The sequence below is a fragment of the Sarcophilus harrisii genome, chromosome 1 (assembly GCF_902635505.1).
Source record: "Sarcophilus harrisii chromosome 1, mSarHar1.11, whole genome shotgun sequence".
Classification (NCBI taxonomy): Eukaryota; Metazoa; Chordata; class Mammalia; order Dasyuromorphia; family Dasyuridae; genus Sarcophilus; species Sarcophilus harrisii.
Window position 1 is genome coordinate 384,262,878 of NC_045426.1, and position 16,011 is coordinate 384,278,888.

General features: G+C 37.5%; 1 protein-coding gene across 2 annotated transcripts in view; it reads left to right on the plus strand.

Moving 5' to 3' along the window:
* Positions 1-16,011, plus strand: part of NKD2 (NKD inhibitor of WNT signaling pathway 2) — a 95,797-nt gene that overhangs the window by 64,930 nt on the left and 14,856 nt on the right. For both annotated transcript variants that reach the window (XM_023495899.2, XM_012541190.3), the window contains exon 4: positions 15,783-15,843. In XM_023495899.2, coding sequence (XP_023351667.1) covers positions 15,783-15,843 — 61 coding nt within the window. The remainder of the gene's footprint in view (positions 1-15,782; positions 15,844-16,011) is intronic.

Sequence of the window (16,011 nt, forward strand, 5' to 3'; positions counted from 1 at the left end):
CACATATATTAGATATCCTCAAGGCTAGGCTCATCTGTAATCTTTGAACAAACACATTCCAGTGTTTTAAGGGTGGTCTGTTTTCCTTGGAATCCACAAAACCCCTGTACCAAACAAAAAGAACTATTTCCACAGATTTTTGTTTCAAGAAACTTCTTAAGAAGCATAGTACAGCCAAAAAATGATTCCTTTCTTGAGAGAACAACCTAAAAGAATGTAAACATTAAAGAGAAAGGAGGAAGGGCAAGAAGTCATCACCAACTGGAAAGCTGCCGATGCCTTTCTGAATTTTGCCAATGAACTAAGACATGAGACAAAACTTTTTAGAAACTCGCTAACCCACCTGTTTGGTCTCCAAGGTGTTAACATGCATATTTAGCCTCATTTCTATATCATCATCAGTCAAATAATATAAACAATGCTCAAATGAAACAGATGTTCCCTAGCTGAAGCAACTCCAAGGGAAATTGTTCAGCTGAATAAAACGAAAACTGAAAATGAGCATCCCTACTGGAAAACAGAGGGACCATTTCGGTCTGCTAACAGAGCTCATGTACATAGGAACTTCCAAGCCAGATTTTCTTCTCTCTGTGGCTTTAAAATGGGGCATAAAATCTCTGCACATTCAATCCAGACTCACATTGCCTATTAGGCAAAACCTACTGACCACAGGATAACGCAAAGAAAACAGAGCAAATCCATATCAAAGGCCGCCAAGAGTAGTGTGGGAAAGGAGTTTCACAGTTCAAACAGGATGTTCACCCTGTTTCTGGCGATCGCAGTGAATTCTTAACACTCCATTCCAAGATTCTGGCCCATCCAGCACGCTCATGGTGTGCACGCGAGAGCTGATAAAGCTGAAGGGATTTGTTCCACATTCCAGAGACCTTCTTCAGAGCACACAGCCCTGCTGTGAGAGAGATGGTCTCCCAGCTTGGGCCAAGTCCCCCGTGCTATGAGATACAGCCAGAAACACACACACATAAAATAAAGAGCAGGACCTGGAAGCATCATAGTATGGGTGGCAATATAATCCTCATTTTGTTCACTCAAGGGACATATCAGGATTTTTTGTTATTTTTTTTTTCATTTTTTAACAAAATGCAGTTTGAATCCCGTTGGTTTTTGCCATACTCCCATTAATTCATCTTACATTTCTTTATTGTAGGATTGGGCAAAACAAGTCTCGGTGACATTAATACGTGCAAATAGGATTTGTAAGAGAGCAAAGGGCTAGGAGTCTGTAGACTGGAATTCCAGCTGTGGCTCAGTTGCTAACTGACTGTTTAACTTTAAGCAGCTACAGGAGAGTAGCAAGAACACTGATTATGGTCCTGTCACTCACTTCCTGGGAATATTTTAGCCAGATACTACTTCTATGAACTTCAATTGCTTCATTTGTAAAGAAAATTAAACTAGATGATCCCTGCAGCTCTAAATCTTATAATCATAAGTCACAGAACTATTCTTCCTCATAGTCTTCACCCATTTTTAGATGCAAATTTATAGGTAGAATTATATCTAGGTATGTAGATAATACACACAAATATATGCAAATGTATATATGTGTATGTGTACATGAACATGTATACATGACATCAGACCAAAGAGAACGCTATAGTCAAGCAATGAATAATTGGATGACTTGCTAACAACCTTCACTCAAAAGATGTTCTGTTTCCAGAGCCTGTGTCAAACCAGATAAGTGTTAAATTTTGTGTGTGTGTGTGTGTGTGTGTATACACAGGCAGCATAGTATAGTAGATGGAGAGCTGACCTCCAAACCAGGAAGGCCTGAGTCTAGGTCTCATCTTTGACATTTACTGTTTGCACAGGGTGGTGGGCAAATGACTTTACTCACTGCTTTAGGCAACTTACTGAGATTCCTCCTTCCACTCTAACTGCTTTTTCTCTGTCTCCTTTACTGACTTCTCTTCCAGATCATGCTCTCTAATTTTCCCTAAGCTATCCCTTCAAGGTTCAGTCCTGGACCCTCTTCTTTTCTCCCTCTATACTGCTTCACTTGGTGAGGTCATCAGCTCCCATAATTACCATCTTGATACTGAAGTAGAGTAACTAGGAGGTACAGCATTAGACCTGATATCAGGAAGACTCATCTCCTGTGTTCAAACTTGACTTCAGATTATTAGTTCTGTGACAAGTGACTTAAACCTGCTTGCTTCAGTTTTCTCATCTGTAAAATTAGCTGGAAATTGAAATGTCAAAGAGCTTCAGTATCTCCAAATGAGACAACTGAAAACAAAAACAGTGCTGATGATTATCAAATCTGCATATTTTATCCCAGTCTTTCTGCTAACTTCCTATCTTCTATCTCCAGCTATCTTTAAAACTTCTGAAAATCAATGTCCATCTTAAACTAAATGCATCCAAAAGAGAAATCATTATCTTTACCCCTAATCCCTCCTTTTCTGTTACATTCCTGTTGCTGTAGAGAGCAGCACCATTCTCCTAGTTCCTTGGGCTCCCAACCTAGGAATCATCTTGCATTTATTATTTCTCATCCTCTCTATCCAGACTGTTGCCCAGGGCTGTCAACCTCACCTTTACAACAGCTCTTAAACATATCTCTTTCTCTCCTCTTTGGGGACCTTGGATCTCAGTCCATCTTCTATTCCAAAGGAATTTTCCTAAATGACATGGTCCAACCATGTCATTACTCCTACTCACTAAATTCTACTGGCTCTTCTTGCTTCCAGGAGCAAATACCAAATGCTTTGTTATTAAGAAGTCCTTCATAACCTAAGTTCCTCCTACCTTCCTGGGTTTTTTTTTTTTTAATCTTATTGCCTAACACAAATTTTTCAATCAAGTGACACTAGCCTCCTGGCTATTCTACAAACAAGACACTCCATTCCTCACCTCCAAGAAATTTTGTCTGGCTGTCATACATATCTGGGACACTCTCCCTTCTCTACTCAGACTATTAACCTTCCTGGCTTCCTTTAAGTCCCATATAAAATCCTGCCTTCTAAAGGAAACCTTCCCCAAACCCTCTTTATTCTAGTACCTTCCCTCTCTTAATTATTTCCCATTTATCCTCTACATAACTTGCTTTGTATATTTGTTTGCATGTTGTCTACCCATCTGTAAGCTCCTTGGGGAACTAGGTGGTGCAGTGGATAGAGCACCAGCTCTTTAGTCAGAAGGATCTGAGTTCAAATCTGGTCTTAGACACTTACCACATCCTAGCTATGTGACCCTGGGCAAGTCACTTAATGCCAATTGTCTCCGCAAAAAAAAAAAAAAGAAAGAAAGAAAAGATTGTAAGCTCCTTGAGAAGAACAGAGGCTTTGTTTTGCCTCTTTTTGATTCTCAGAATTTAGCATAGTGTCTGGCACATTGTAGGGGGAAAAAAAGTGCTAGCTAATAAAGTTAGTACAGAGAATTCCTCATCCCACCGAAATCATCAACTCAGTCCTCACTGTTGTCCTACAGTTATACCAACTTTCTTTTCTTCACAGATTTGTGGCCAAAAGGGAGTAAAATTGTTATATGCATTCTCATCTCTGCCTTTCGACAATTCAGTTCACCACTTAAGAAACTATTGTGTGTCATAGAGTAGTGTATCAGATGGAGAAACAAAATCATAGAAACTATGGCCTCTGTCTTTATTACAGCTTATAGTTTATGATGGAATAAGAAACACAGGTAACTATAATATACCATATCTTATAACAAATGCATTAAAATAAGGTTTGTAACAAAATACTGTGTGGTAAGCAACGCATGGAGATTGAACAGCCCAAAGCATGTTAGATGTTAGTTCAGTGGGGCTAGGGCAGGAAAGGAGCAATATGAAATAAGCCAGGGAAGGTAGGAAGGAACTAGGTTTTAGAGAATTTTGAATGTTAGACAAAAGACTTTGACCTTAACCTGTAAGACTGTAAAGAGAGATTTTTGAACAAAGGTGTATGTGTGAAAGATTTTTGTGGTTTTACCATGAAGGAAGGGTGGGAGGAGAGTAGAAACTAGGGCAAATGTACCTGTTAGTTGATTATTTTAATAGTCTAGGCAAAAAAGGCCTAGCATGGCAAAAGTGATAACAGAGCAGAGAGGATGGATTCCAGAAATGATAAAGTAGACAGAACCATTGAGTAGTGAGACACTGGAAAAAGCCAAAGAGAATGCCAAGCTTTTGAATGTGGGACAGGGTAAAGGGTGGGACCAATGAGAGAAATTATGTAAAAAATTATAAAAAGACAGAATGAACTCAATAATTGGTATTGAGTATGCAACACATGGGGAAGAATCCAAATATATATATAAACCTGGACCTAAGTGTTGTGGTCAAAATCTTCTTCCTCCCTTCTTCTATAATAGACATTTTTATATTCCCCTTTCTCTAACACCGCACAATGTTCTCCCTAGGCTGCATATGTAGGTGACTATGAGAAGTTAGCTGTATCTAGCAGTAACAGTAAGGAATAAGAGATGGTTAGCTAAGTCAGTTGTTGTTGCTAAACATAGTTAAGAGTTCCTGTGTTAAGCTTAAACATGAATGAAGGAATTGTGGATCTTGACCCTCATCATGGAAAGGAGTCTCCATTTTAGACTCTTAGATCAATTCTTTTCATGTTATGAGCTGCTCTAGGAGGAATAAGATAGGAATATAAAACAGCAGAGGATTATCTCCTTCCAGCCTCAGCCTGCCTCTTTAGAGTTTGCCAGTACATCCCAAAAGAAAGAGTCAGATTCTCCAGGGAAGGTTTTTCAGGCAATGGCTATCCAATGCATAATATTCATTTGTTTAGATATTTATAGCTAGAAAAGAAATTGTAAATTTATAATTGAATCAAGTAGTATATGAATAGAAGTTTTAATGAAGCTATTAATTTTATTGCTATATTTATTAATTTTTAGATAGTCATTTTCATGGATTGTTAATCAAATCTTGGCTTACATTTCCATACTCAAACATATCTATTTGACTTCAAGACATTTGGTAGCTTTTAGGAGCATATTCATTCCCATAACTGCCTACCACATACACACAGACACATAGAGAGAGAGAGAGAGAGCTCAAACATAGTGCCCCTTGACTTAGGATTTTGACAATATGAATATCTCTTTAGCACAAAGACAGAAATGGCGAAAGTGGAAGTCATAAGTGTAGACTGGGAAGCAACAGACATTTGTGCCTTTTTAAAAATGAATTTTAAATATATTTTATTTTTACATTCCTTACCTTTCCCAGAAGTTATTAAAAAAAAAAAAACTTAAGAGAAAAATACTTCAGAAAAACTAGATCAGAAAAACTTCATAGGAGATATTATATGCCTTGTTCCATACCTGTAGTCTTCCACTTCTACAAAAAAAAAAAAATGAGAAGTAGAGGATGGGGTTAGCTATCTTTTCATATCTCTTCTTGAGATATGAGACAAATCCAGGCTTGGACATCATTGTTATCATTAGGCAGCTGGGTGGTCCAATAGATAGAGTGCTGGGTCTGAAGTCAGTCAGAAAAACATATTTCTAAATTCAAATCCAGCTTCATACACTTCATACCTTGGTCAAGTCACTTAATACTGTTTCCTCAGTTTCCTCATCTGTAAAATGAGCTGGAGAAGAAAATGGCAAACCACCACAATACCTTTGCCGAAAAAAAAAAAAAAAAAAATCATCTCACAAATAATTGGACACAACTGAAAAAAAAAACAAGAAAAAATATGATTTCGTTATTATACTTTTATAGCATTCAGTTTTCATTGTTTTTATGTTTGTTCATTTTGCTTTTGCTTATTTTCATTGTTGCAATTATTTGGCATTTTGTTTTCCTGATTCTACTTACTTTATTTTGATTCAGTTTACATAAGTCTTCTGTGTTTATATTGGCTGTTTATTACAGCACAATAATATTCTATTTCATTTATATACCATAGCTTGTTTTTCCATTTCCCAATTATTTGGCATCTACTATGTTTCCATTTCTTTGCTGCTTCAAAAAGTTTTGCTATAAATATTTGCCCTTTTTTTTTTAAATAAATATGGGCCCTTTTTTTCTTATCATTGACTTTATTGGGGTATGTGCCCAACACTGGAATCTCTGGGCCAAAGAATATGGACATTTAGTCATTTTCTTAGCATAAATACAATTGCTTTTTAGTATGTTTAAATCAATTCACAGATACACTAACAAAGCATCAATATGTCTTTTTTTCCCCCCACTACCCTTCCAAATGGTGACTGTTCTCATCTTTGGCAACTGGTCAGGTGTAAGGTGAAACCTTAGAGTTGTTTTGATTCACATGTAGTGTGATAAATTTGGTGCATTTTTATGTGATTGTTACCAATTTGCAATTCTTATGACCCTTTATGTATGGGAGAATGACTTTTCAAGATCTTCATTCTGACTCCTGACATCCTGACTCTTGAATCACTAAGCTGCTTCTTTGCCTTGCCCCAGATTTCCTATCTACTTTCCTTTCAAGACCTTGAGGAGTTAGCAGTATCTTTGGCTTTAGTAGTTTGAGTCAAATGAGAGTGTGTGGTTGCCACACAAAATCCTATGCAAACTATGAAGGCATATCACTGTTCTCTGACTGTTACAGACAGCTGTGGCTAGATAGAGCCAGATGTTCATCAATTAAATCAAGTTAGTCTCTCTTTCATCATTAACTTTACCATTATTTGTTAAATGTCAACATTTGAATTGACCTTCAATTGATTATTCTTGGGTCTCACACCAGCAACAGAACAGTGGAAGAGCTGATCCTCTCAGGGGACAATGAGCTTGTGCCCAGAACCCTGCAGAATAAGAAATCTGCATCATTTGCACTTTTCCAAGGGGTGGGGGAGGAGTTGATTAGAGATTCTCAGTAACCCTAAGATCCAAAATAATCTGTGCCTGATATCTTGAGAATGCTTATGCTTTGTAAAGGTGATCCCACCTTCTCTTAGAGAGTAGTTATTTAAGTTAATAAATAATCATTTACTAAGTGCTAACTATGTGCCAAGAACTGTGCTAAGAGATAGGTATACAGAGATAGGACTCAAAAAATTTACATTCAAATGAAGGAAACAATGTGTAAATAACTGAGTATGTGTAAGATATATGCAGAATAGATAGAAAGTAACCTCATCTTTATAAAAATAACAGAATGATGCCGAGGAAAACTAGATTGAAGAAAATGCTACCAGAAAAGAACCAAGCAGAATCTGGTAACTTGGCCACCTAGGAGTCTGCACATTGATGAAAGCTGGCAATTATGAGTGGAAAATGAATTGTGGCCCCATGAGAGATTAAGCTACTCTCCAAACAATTGGAAAGTGTGCCCCAAAATCACTAGGATTAGCACAACATAAGTATTTAATAATAATTTGTACCTATTAATAGTTCAGCCAATACCCACATGCTATGTGGGAGATTTGGGACTTCTCTAATCTTATTTAAAATGAGGTAAGGCATCCTAATGGCCCCTGCTCAGTAAAGCACTTGGAAAATATTTACTTTGAAACTCTTTCAGAACCTCTCTTGTAAACAGGAGATCCTGTAGGGTCACACTTCAGTGTCAAAGGCCACTATTGTTTCAGTAATAGTAAACAGGCTTTACAAGGGAAGAGTCTGCTAGTGCCAAACAGTCAACTCTATACTACAAAGCCCTGAGCAAGATGCCTGAAAAAGAGAGGAAAATAAGAACAGTCTCTCACTAACCTCTCCAGACTTGTAAGTACTCTCCTCCTCCTCCCCTTTTAGAAGAAAATTTTCCAGTCAGGAAATAGTTAACATCATCCCACCATTGTCCACCCCTTTACAATGACATGAATTACATTGAATTTTTTGTTTAAATTCAATGGCCAAATTTGAGTTTCTGATTGCCTAAAACCCTGAAAAAAGACATGAATAAGATATTGGACTTTTATTTTCAATGTTTTAATTCATCAAACAGGATTTTTAAGGATTGTTGATTTCCCCCCACCACTCCTCCCCACCCCGACTTGACTATCCCAACTGATTCAAACATCAGTGTAAAAATCCACAGAACTCCTCTGGGATGGTTTCCTGTTAAAAGGACTGGAACACTTTCATTCTGTGTGGAATATAGCTTTTATTATAAGAGTTTTTTTTTTTCTAGTTATAAAGGCAGCAATTGTTAGCTTTTATTGGGAAATGTAATTTATATTCCAAACTTGAGTCAGAATATGTAAAGAATTAAGCCTTGGTACAAGGATCCAGGAAACAATGGTTTGTACTTAGCCCAAATCTGCTATAAATGAGAATTAGAGTAACACTGGACACAGTTTAAATCTCCTCATCCTTCCCTCACTCAAACCCTACCCCCACCTCCAATGTTCTTTTATTGGAAGCCTGAGGAGAAGATAGCTGAGTTCTTTGTGCTGTGGGAGGTGGTAAATATAGGAATGATAGCACTTTGCCTGTATGAGAACTGCTAACATGCTGAGAATAATGTGAAAGACTGAACTTTGATCATCCAAGCATTTTTTTTTTTAAAGAGGGACAGTTTCCAGAGTCAGTCTGGCTTTGATCATGAAAAGAGGAAAGTCAGCCAATGGGAAAAAATGGCTGTGTCTCTCAATAGTTACCGGTGCCTGGAGCCCTTGGAGACCCAGAGATCTTAATACTTAGGAAATAACTGTTGAAGTTTGAGCCACTGCATCACATCTGTTTTAGTGTGGCCAGCCCAGCCAGATGTAAATGATCTACAGACGATTTAATAAATTGTAATTAAAGTTCTTGGCCCCTTATATTGAACAAAAACAGCCTTCGATCAGGAGAAGGGCAGATTTATTGGAACTAAGTTGAGTTTCCTTTAAATCACAATTTAAATCGCTATTCAAGACTAGATTTAATTGTTTTCAACCAAAAAGGACTTTCTGGTCATTTGTCACATAACCTCAATACTTGTTCTTCACAACCTAGAGATAGATGCAGATGTAATTTTTAGAAGGAACAGACTGTACATTTTAAAAACACTAATTCTTTCTGCCCCCTCCTTTTTTCCTTAAGATTAATTTTGCATCTACAGCATATTAGAAAACTAAACAATGGTTTGTTTGTTTTATTTGCAAAAACCATTTGAAGCAGATTCTTTTGAAGTCACTGGGAGTAAAACATCTCCAGTTCAGTAACTGATTATGAGTCTATTGATGATCTTTTGCCAATTTTAGAAGAACCATCACTCCCCTTCTAAAAAAAAATTGTATTATTTAACTGAAACAATAAATGCATATTTTCTTGTTATTTTTCTTAACAGCAAATATATAATGATTTTACAAAGTAAATATATACAATGTAGCATTAAACTTTTAATCATAAATTAAATATTTTCTTATTATTTTTTATTATTATTAGGAATAAGGAGAGGCCAGAAGTGTTTTCATTGGTATGGGGAAACTCTAAGTAAAGATACTCTTACAACCAATGCAGATGGCCACTAATCTTAGTATTATATAGTTGTTTGTAGCACAAAGAGGTTAAAATTTGCCCCAAAGTTACATGGATTGTATATGTCCTAGTTAGAAGTTGAAACCAGGTCTTTCTAGCTTCAAAACTGCTTCTGTATCCTTGCTGCTAGTTTTTCTATCCCTACAACTATTATTAATAACAAAGATAATAAGCTCTCAGCTACAGGCCAGTATGAGAAGTCAATTCTAGCACAGTGACTGGAATATCATAGACAATAAATGCTTGTCAATCGATTGACTGAAATCTACTTACTTTTGCTTAATCTAGAAAGCATCTTTCCTGCTTTTTTCAATTCCCAAACTGTTTCTCAATTTATGATAATTTTTCAAAGTATGAAAAACTTTTTTCTATATCTGAAGTTACCATTGTTAAAAGATGTTAAAATTTAAGTGTTGCATTATCTCATGATAAAGTGATTTGTACATAGTGATAAATATAGTGATTATGCTGAACATTTCTTAAATGGTATGACCTTAGAATTGATATTTATATTCTATTTGACATTACAGAGGAATAGATTGAAGGATTCCACATCTTATCCAATTGATCCCTGATCATTAAAGACTGATCCTAGTTCTAGTATTGAAAATATTGGCTCCCCCAAATCAGCTGAAAATAGAGCATGACCTGTGGTGAACTGTTTATAAAATCCACATGGCTTAAATGGAAACTGTACATTTAAGCAACTTCTAGTTCACAAAAGACCTATACATTTCCAGAATATCTCCCCTTCAACTTAAAGAATCCCCACAACTGAGCAGTTGGCAAAGTTCTGTTTCCTACTACTGGCATGGTTCCCATGAAAACTACCCTCCCAATGGAACCTTGGGTCCCCAGCAAAGCCACTCTAGCAATTTGGAAAAGGTACTTCTTTAGAATTTTAGGTATATATTTCTATCATCCCAGTTTGAAACTACAAATTTTGTATCATTACACTGAGGGACGTGTGATTTCCTTGGTGCTAGTACAGCCTATATGGAAACTCTTTCTCTACTAATGCAAATCACAAATGGCCTATAATTTATAGCCTTATAGAGTTACCTGTAAAGTTAAATGGCTTGTTCATTGTCACACACTCATAAGTCTGAGAGGAAGGACTTGAATTTGGGTCTTCCTGACTCTGGATCCAGAATACTATCCATTACACCACTCCACTGATAAGGTTTCATCTTATTAAGATTACAATTCAGCTGAATTGAGCTTCAATAAGTGTTTGTGTTTTACTGTTTTTTTTTTTTAATCATTGTTCAAGTGGAGAAAACTGAGTTCCAAAACCCAAGCCATCTACATGTAAGGAGCTTTTTGAACAAAACTTTAATTTCTATACCATAATTCATTCACAGAATGAGATTTACCACCCCCTCACCTAAGTGTAGGTAATCACAGATGAGGAGTACAGTTGTTCCTTGCCACACACAGGTTAGGTTATTTTTTTATAAAAACACACACACAAAAAAAACCTTTTCATAAAAACATCTTCAGGCTGTTTGAAAAAAAAAAAAAGCTAACTTCTTTGAAAAGTTATTGCTTTTTTTTTTTTAATCCATTAGGATCTAAGCTCTTGATGAAATGCAGTCAGATAACCCAAAGAGACCCCTAATATCTTTCTGGTGCCTCTGTTCTGGGCAGTTGAGGTTGTTTGTTAAGTAAGAAACTTGTTTAGATATGACCCCAAGTTAAATTCATTAGATATGTAACTCTAGCCAAAATATTTTAAGTCTTTTGAGCTGGTGTGGTAAATCAGAGTCTTTTGAAGTTCAGTTGGCTACTTTGCTAGGTTGACAAGACAGTGTTAATGGAAGAAAGGAAATAATACTTAAAAATAAGAAAAATGGATGACATTTCAAGTCCATATAACTTTTATTGCCTGCGGAAATGAACTGATTCCAAATTTATGTCAGCCTATACATGATGGTATCATCCACTATCAGAAAAGGGACCTAGAATTTCAGAAAGCTTATCAGTAGATCTTATCCCATTTTTCATCCCAGTTGCTTTTTTGCTCTTATCAAAGTTAGCATGCTTAATTTCATTGTACAAGATGTTTATATAATTATAGATTCTTCACACTGGTGAGAAAGAATTGGATTTTTTAAGCCATCCAGCTGCAAAAGTTGAGCTAATAAATGACTTCTTTCTAACTTTACATTGACATGGTACAATAGTAATATTCCAAAAATCTAATGAACCTCCAATCCAAGTAAGTTACATGGATCATTTACAATGGGATGTCACATGAAACATGTGCCCTTCCACACTATCCCTTGACTGATGATTACAGCCTGCTATATATTAAGAAAATTTTTTCTTTTTCATTTAAAAATATTCATGTTTTTTTATTGGACTACCTGCCATCTAGAAGAGAGGGTGGGGGGAAGGAGGGGAAAAGTTGGAACAGAAAGTTTTGCAAGAGTCAATGTTGAAAAACTACCCATGCATTTGTTTTGTAAATAAAAAGCTATAATAAAAAAAAATATATATATATATATATATATATATATATTCATGTTTGTTTCTCACACATTTAGGGAAAACTCCTTTTATTCTTCCTCATTTTCACTTGGAACAATGATACTTCCACAGTGGTAGAGTAGCTAGAGTGTTGGTCTTGGAACCTGGGTTCCCTTGCATTTTTGACATTGGCAGCCATGTCACTTTGAAAAAGTCTCAGTCTCCCTCCTTCTTCCTAACTTTCTCCCTCTCCATTTTCTTCTTCCTCTCTCCCTCCCCCCCCCCTTCTGAGACATCATATATAAGGCTAAAAAATAATTTTTTCATCTATGGGAAATAACAATACTCATTGTTCCTACCTATAGACATACAGACCTCACATAGTGATGTGCTGGTAAATGTTTAATAACCAGCTTTCTGAGAGAAAGAGTAGGAATGATATACTTTTAGTTTTTTCCACAGTCAGGATTAAATGACTTGTCCAGGATCACATACTTAATAAGCATCTAAAGTCAGATTTTAACCCAGGTCCTCCAGGACTGTTACTCTATCTACTTGGCCATCTAGCTGCTAAAGAATGATATACTTTTAAGTTTATTCTGAATTATTAATATTTTCTCTATCACTTTCTTAAGTCTGTACAATCAACATAACAATAAATCAAGGATTAATTTGTAGTATTTGCCAACTTTGGAGGTGTAAATGCTCATGTTGAAAATTTAACAATTGGCTCTCACTAGCTGGTTTATGCTGGCTCCTGCACACCCCTGGGCTCACATGAGATGAAGCCTGCAATATGCTTTATAGTCATTTCAGTGCTAAATCAACGTCCAAAAAAAAAAGAGCAATGGGGCCTTTTAGAATTTTATGTAATGGTTGAAAATCTACCTCCAAACTTTTATAAAACCACAGTTTGCACACTTTGGAAGAGAAGAGGACAGGATAGGGAAAAGATTTTCTTTTTAGTTTAATTTTAGCTGTTGCATCATGCAGAGGAAAATGTTACTCCTGTAATTATTTTCTTCATTTATCACAAAGCCACCTAATTATTTTTTTAAGCAGCTTTGCATTTTCAACCTTTCTATGGAGTCTGCTGCCTTTCCTTTTAAGTCCTGCTGACTGACATGTGCAAGTCCCCAAAGGTGGAATTTCTGATAGTCTGATAAGTTTGCCTGGTTTTCTTTGAGGAAAAGGTTGAAACAAAGATCTGTAGTGTTCCCCCAACCAGCGGGGGTGGGTTGAGAGAGCTGGAGATTTGGCTGATGTCACTGGGTCCTTAGCAATGAAAACCTCAGAGTAATCTGATATCACTTAAAAGGCTGGTAAAAGGCCCGGCTGAAGGATGCTTGGCAGTGATGTTGCAAAAACAGGAACAAACAGCCAGCTGATTCTTTTGTTTGTTTTCCAAGTGCCTATCAGGCTGATCAGAGACCTCTCTCTGTCCTTGTGGAGCAGCCCCTGTGTGTAACTGTAGAATAAAGCCCTAACTGGCTTTCACTATAAACAAAGACTCAAACAGTCATTTACAAAGGTGATGGATTTCATTAGCGTTTCGGTGTCTTTTGGGGTTTGTGTGCCTTTAATGAGACATAAGGCGGGAGAGGAGAGAGTCAAGGTTTCCCTCATAAAGGCTGGATGGCTCGCCCCTCCATCCGGCCCAATTGGGCTGCCAAACCCTTGGAGATTGGCACTTCCTTTTATTAGAAGCCCTGGCTGCTTGCTGGGGAGATGGCCTCCCTCATTGAGTTAGGCAAACACAAATACTTGTCATTCCAAAACAGAATGCTGGCCCTGGCAAGGTGAGGGCCCAGAGCCGCCCCAACCATATGGTGAGGTAATACGCTAGGCAATAGCTGGCCGGGAACCCACCAAGCAAGGCTTCCTTAAGGCAGCAGCTCTGTTTCTGGAATTTAACCTTTCAGTGGAAAAGGTTGCCCCCGAACACTCATTTTTTTTTTTAAGAGACAGATCAATACGGTAACTTCTAGTTAACTAAATAACAAGGCAAACTCAAAATTGACTGTGGGGGTGATTTTATTAAGGCTTCGATTTTGAAGCCTGACTGGGGGGGCTGGGTGAGTGCTCCTAGCTCCGGTTTATTGGCCCTTTATAAACATCCATGTGGACTCAGCAGAGGGCAACTGGAAAGGGCCCTGTCTGGTACTGGGGAACATTCCTGGCCGCTCTCCTGCTGGGGACCCTGATTAATGACAGCTGCTCGCAGGAGGGACCCAGAGATCCCTGGCTATTTACCTCCATCTGTGGGCAGCATGCACTTTATGGGCATCTGGCTGGAGATAAAACCATTTTCATGATGCAATACTCCGACAGGGAGGCAGCTGGAGAGTTGAGAAGCCCTCGCTGGGGTAAATCCTTCTGGCCTCCTGCCCAAGACAGATTCTGCAGAGCGCCACTGATGCTTTGGGACTTAAGCCACACAGAAGATCGGAAAGGGAGATTATGAGGTTTCTCGAGTTACATAGGATAAAGCTCTTTGTCAGGAAGAAATAATAAAACTGTAGGAATTATGATAGCAATGTCTGAGGCAGTTAAGCAGGCACAGTAATTATTCACTTCGAAACAAACTGAGAGAGATGGTTCATTTTCAGAAGCCAATATTCATCCAGGGAGATATTTTCAGCTAAGGCTTGGAACAAAAAGATCAGTTTCTCACCTACATAACAACTTTCAGGAGTGTCCTCATTAGATTTCTCCTTAGGATGGAACTCTATTACATGGCATAGGCTAGTCCTCTGAGCATTACTTTGCTATTATTGAGAACATGGTGACAGTAGTTAGGGTTTGCATGAAAACAAAAAGATGGTGAAAAAAATTAATTCTAAGCTAATGGGGGAGCAAGAGTCTTGCATTGTTTTGCATTATTTTGTAAGGATTTCTAAGAGTGCTTTCAAAATGACATTTTCCCATATTACTTTTCCCCAGTTGGGAATTTATTAATTATTTGTCATTAAAAAAAAAAAAAAAAAAAAAAAAAAAAAAAAAAAAAACTTTGTTGTTTTTTGGTTAACTTTATTCACCTGTGTTTGAAGTCTTCCCTCCCCCATATCTGATTCAGAGATCTGTTGCCAGAAGTGTTGCAGAGTTCTCTCTAAGGCAAGCATTCCCTCACTTTGGCCCTTAGAAACGCCAAAGAAATCCTAATAGCGCTTATCTTTCATCTCCTCATACTCAAGCAATTTTGCCCAGAGAAATTTACTGACCCTGGATTGCACAAGGCAACTTCATCATGGAGCAGGACAATTAAGTTTTTTACATTCCACACCAGAAAGTGTCATCAGCTAGGTCAGGGATGGAAGGGGCCAGAGTTTCTGCTAAAAATTGCTTTGTGAATGTGTGTCTGTCTGTCTGTCTGTCTGTCTCTATCTCTCCCCCTCTTACTAATGGATCTTCAGGTATATCGTATCATTGTCATCAGATAAGAGAATCTAGGGCTGATAGAGGCAATACTCTTTATTTAAGATGCAAAGATGAGTGAAAGCCATTTGTGTCATTTTCACCAGCATTTTCTCTAATTGCCTCATTTGACATGTCAGCCATCATGTACTGAGCAACCCTATTTTTGTCATAAAGACTGTCACAATGAAATCTGACGATATAATAGAGTATGTGTGGTATTTTGATTTCTGAAAATCTGAAACTTGAATGAGGCATAAAGGATTTGGCAGTCGTTAAATTTTTTGGACTCAGACAGTGTAACACAATAGCCTTGCAGATGTTCGGTTCATATGATGGGACTTGTTCCCAGATCTCACATCTCAGAACTCTAGATGTAGGAAATGCTGCTGCCTGTAACTGTTTGTTTTCACTGGGGCTGCAGCTGAAATCCTGCATATTCACTTACAGCTGGGCCTTGTTCTCTCTGCAGGAGTTACTGAATGGGGAACTGAAAGAGGGACATTTTCGGGAGGACCAATGCCCCCTGGAGGGTAAGTACATAATCTTGCTCCTGCAGCTAGGGAGAAAACTCAAAAGTCCACTTACTTTCCTGTCCAGTAATTTAAAAACATCCACATGTGTATTCAAAAGTCAGAGTCCTTTTGAAAATCTGGATTGAGATGCAGACCCTCGTCAGCTTTTCAAATAACTAGTACACC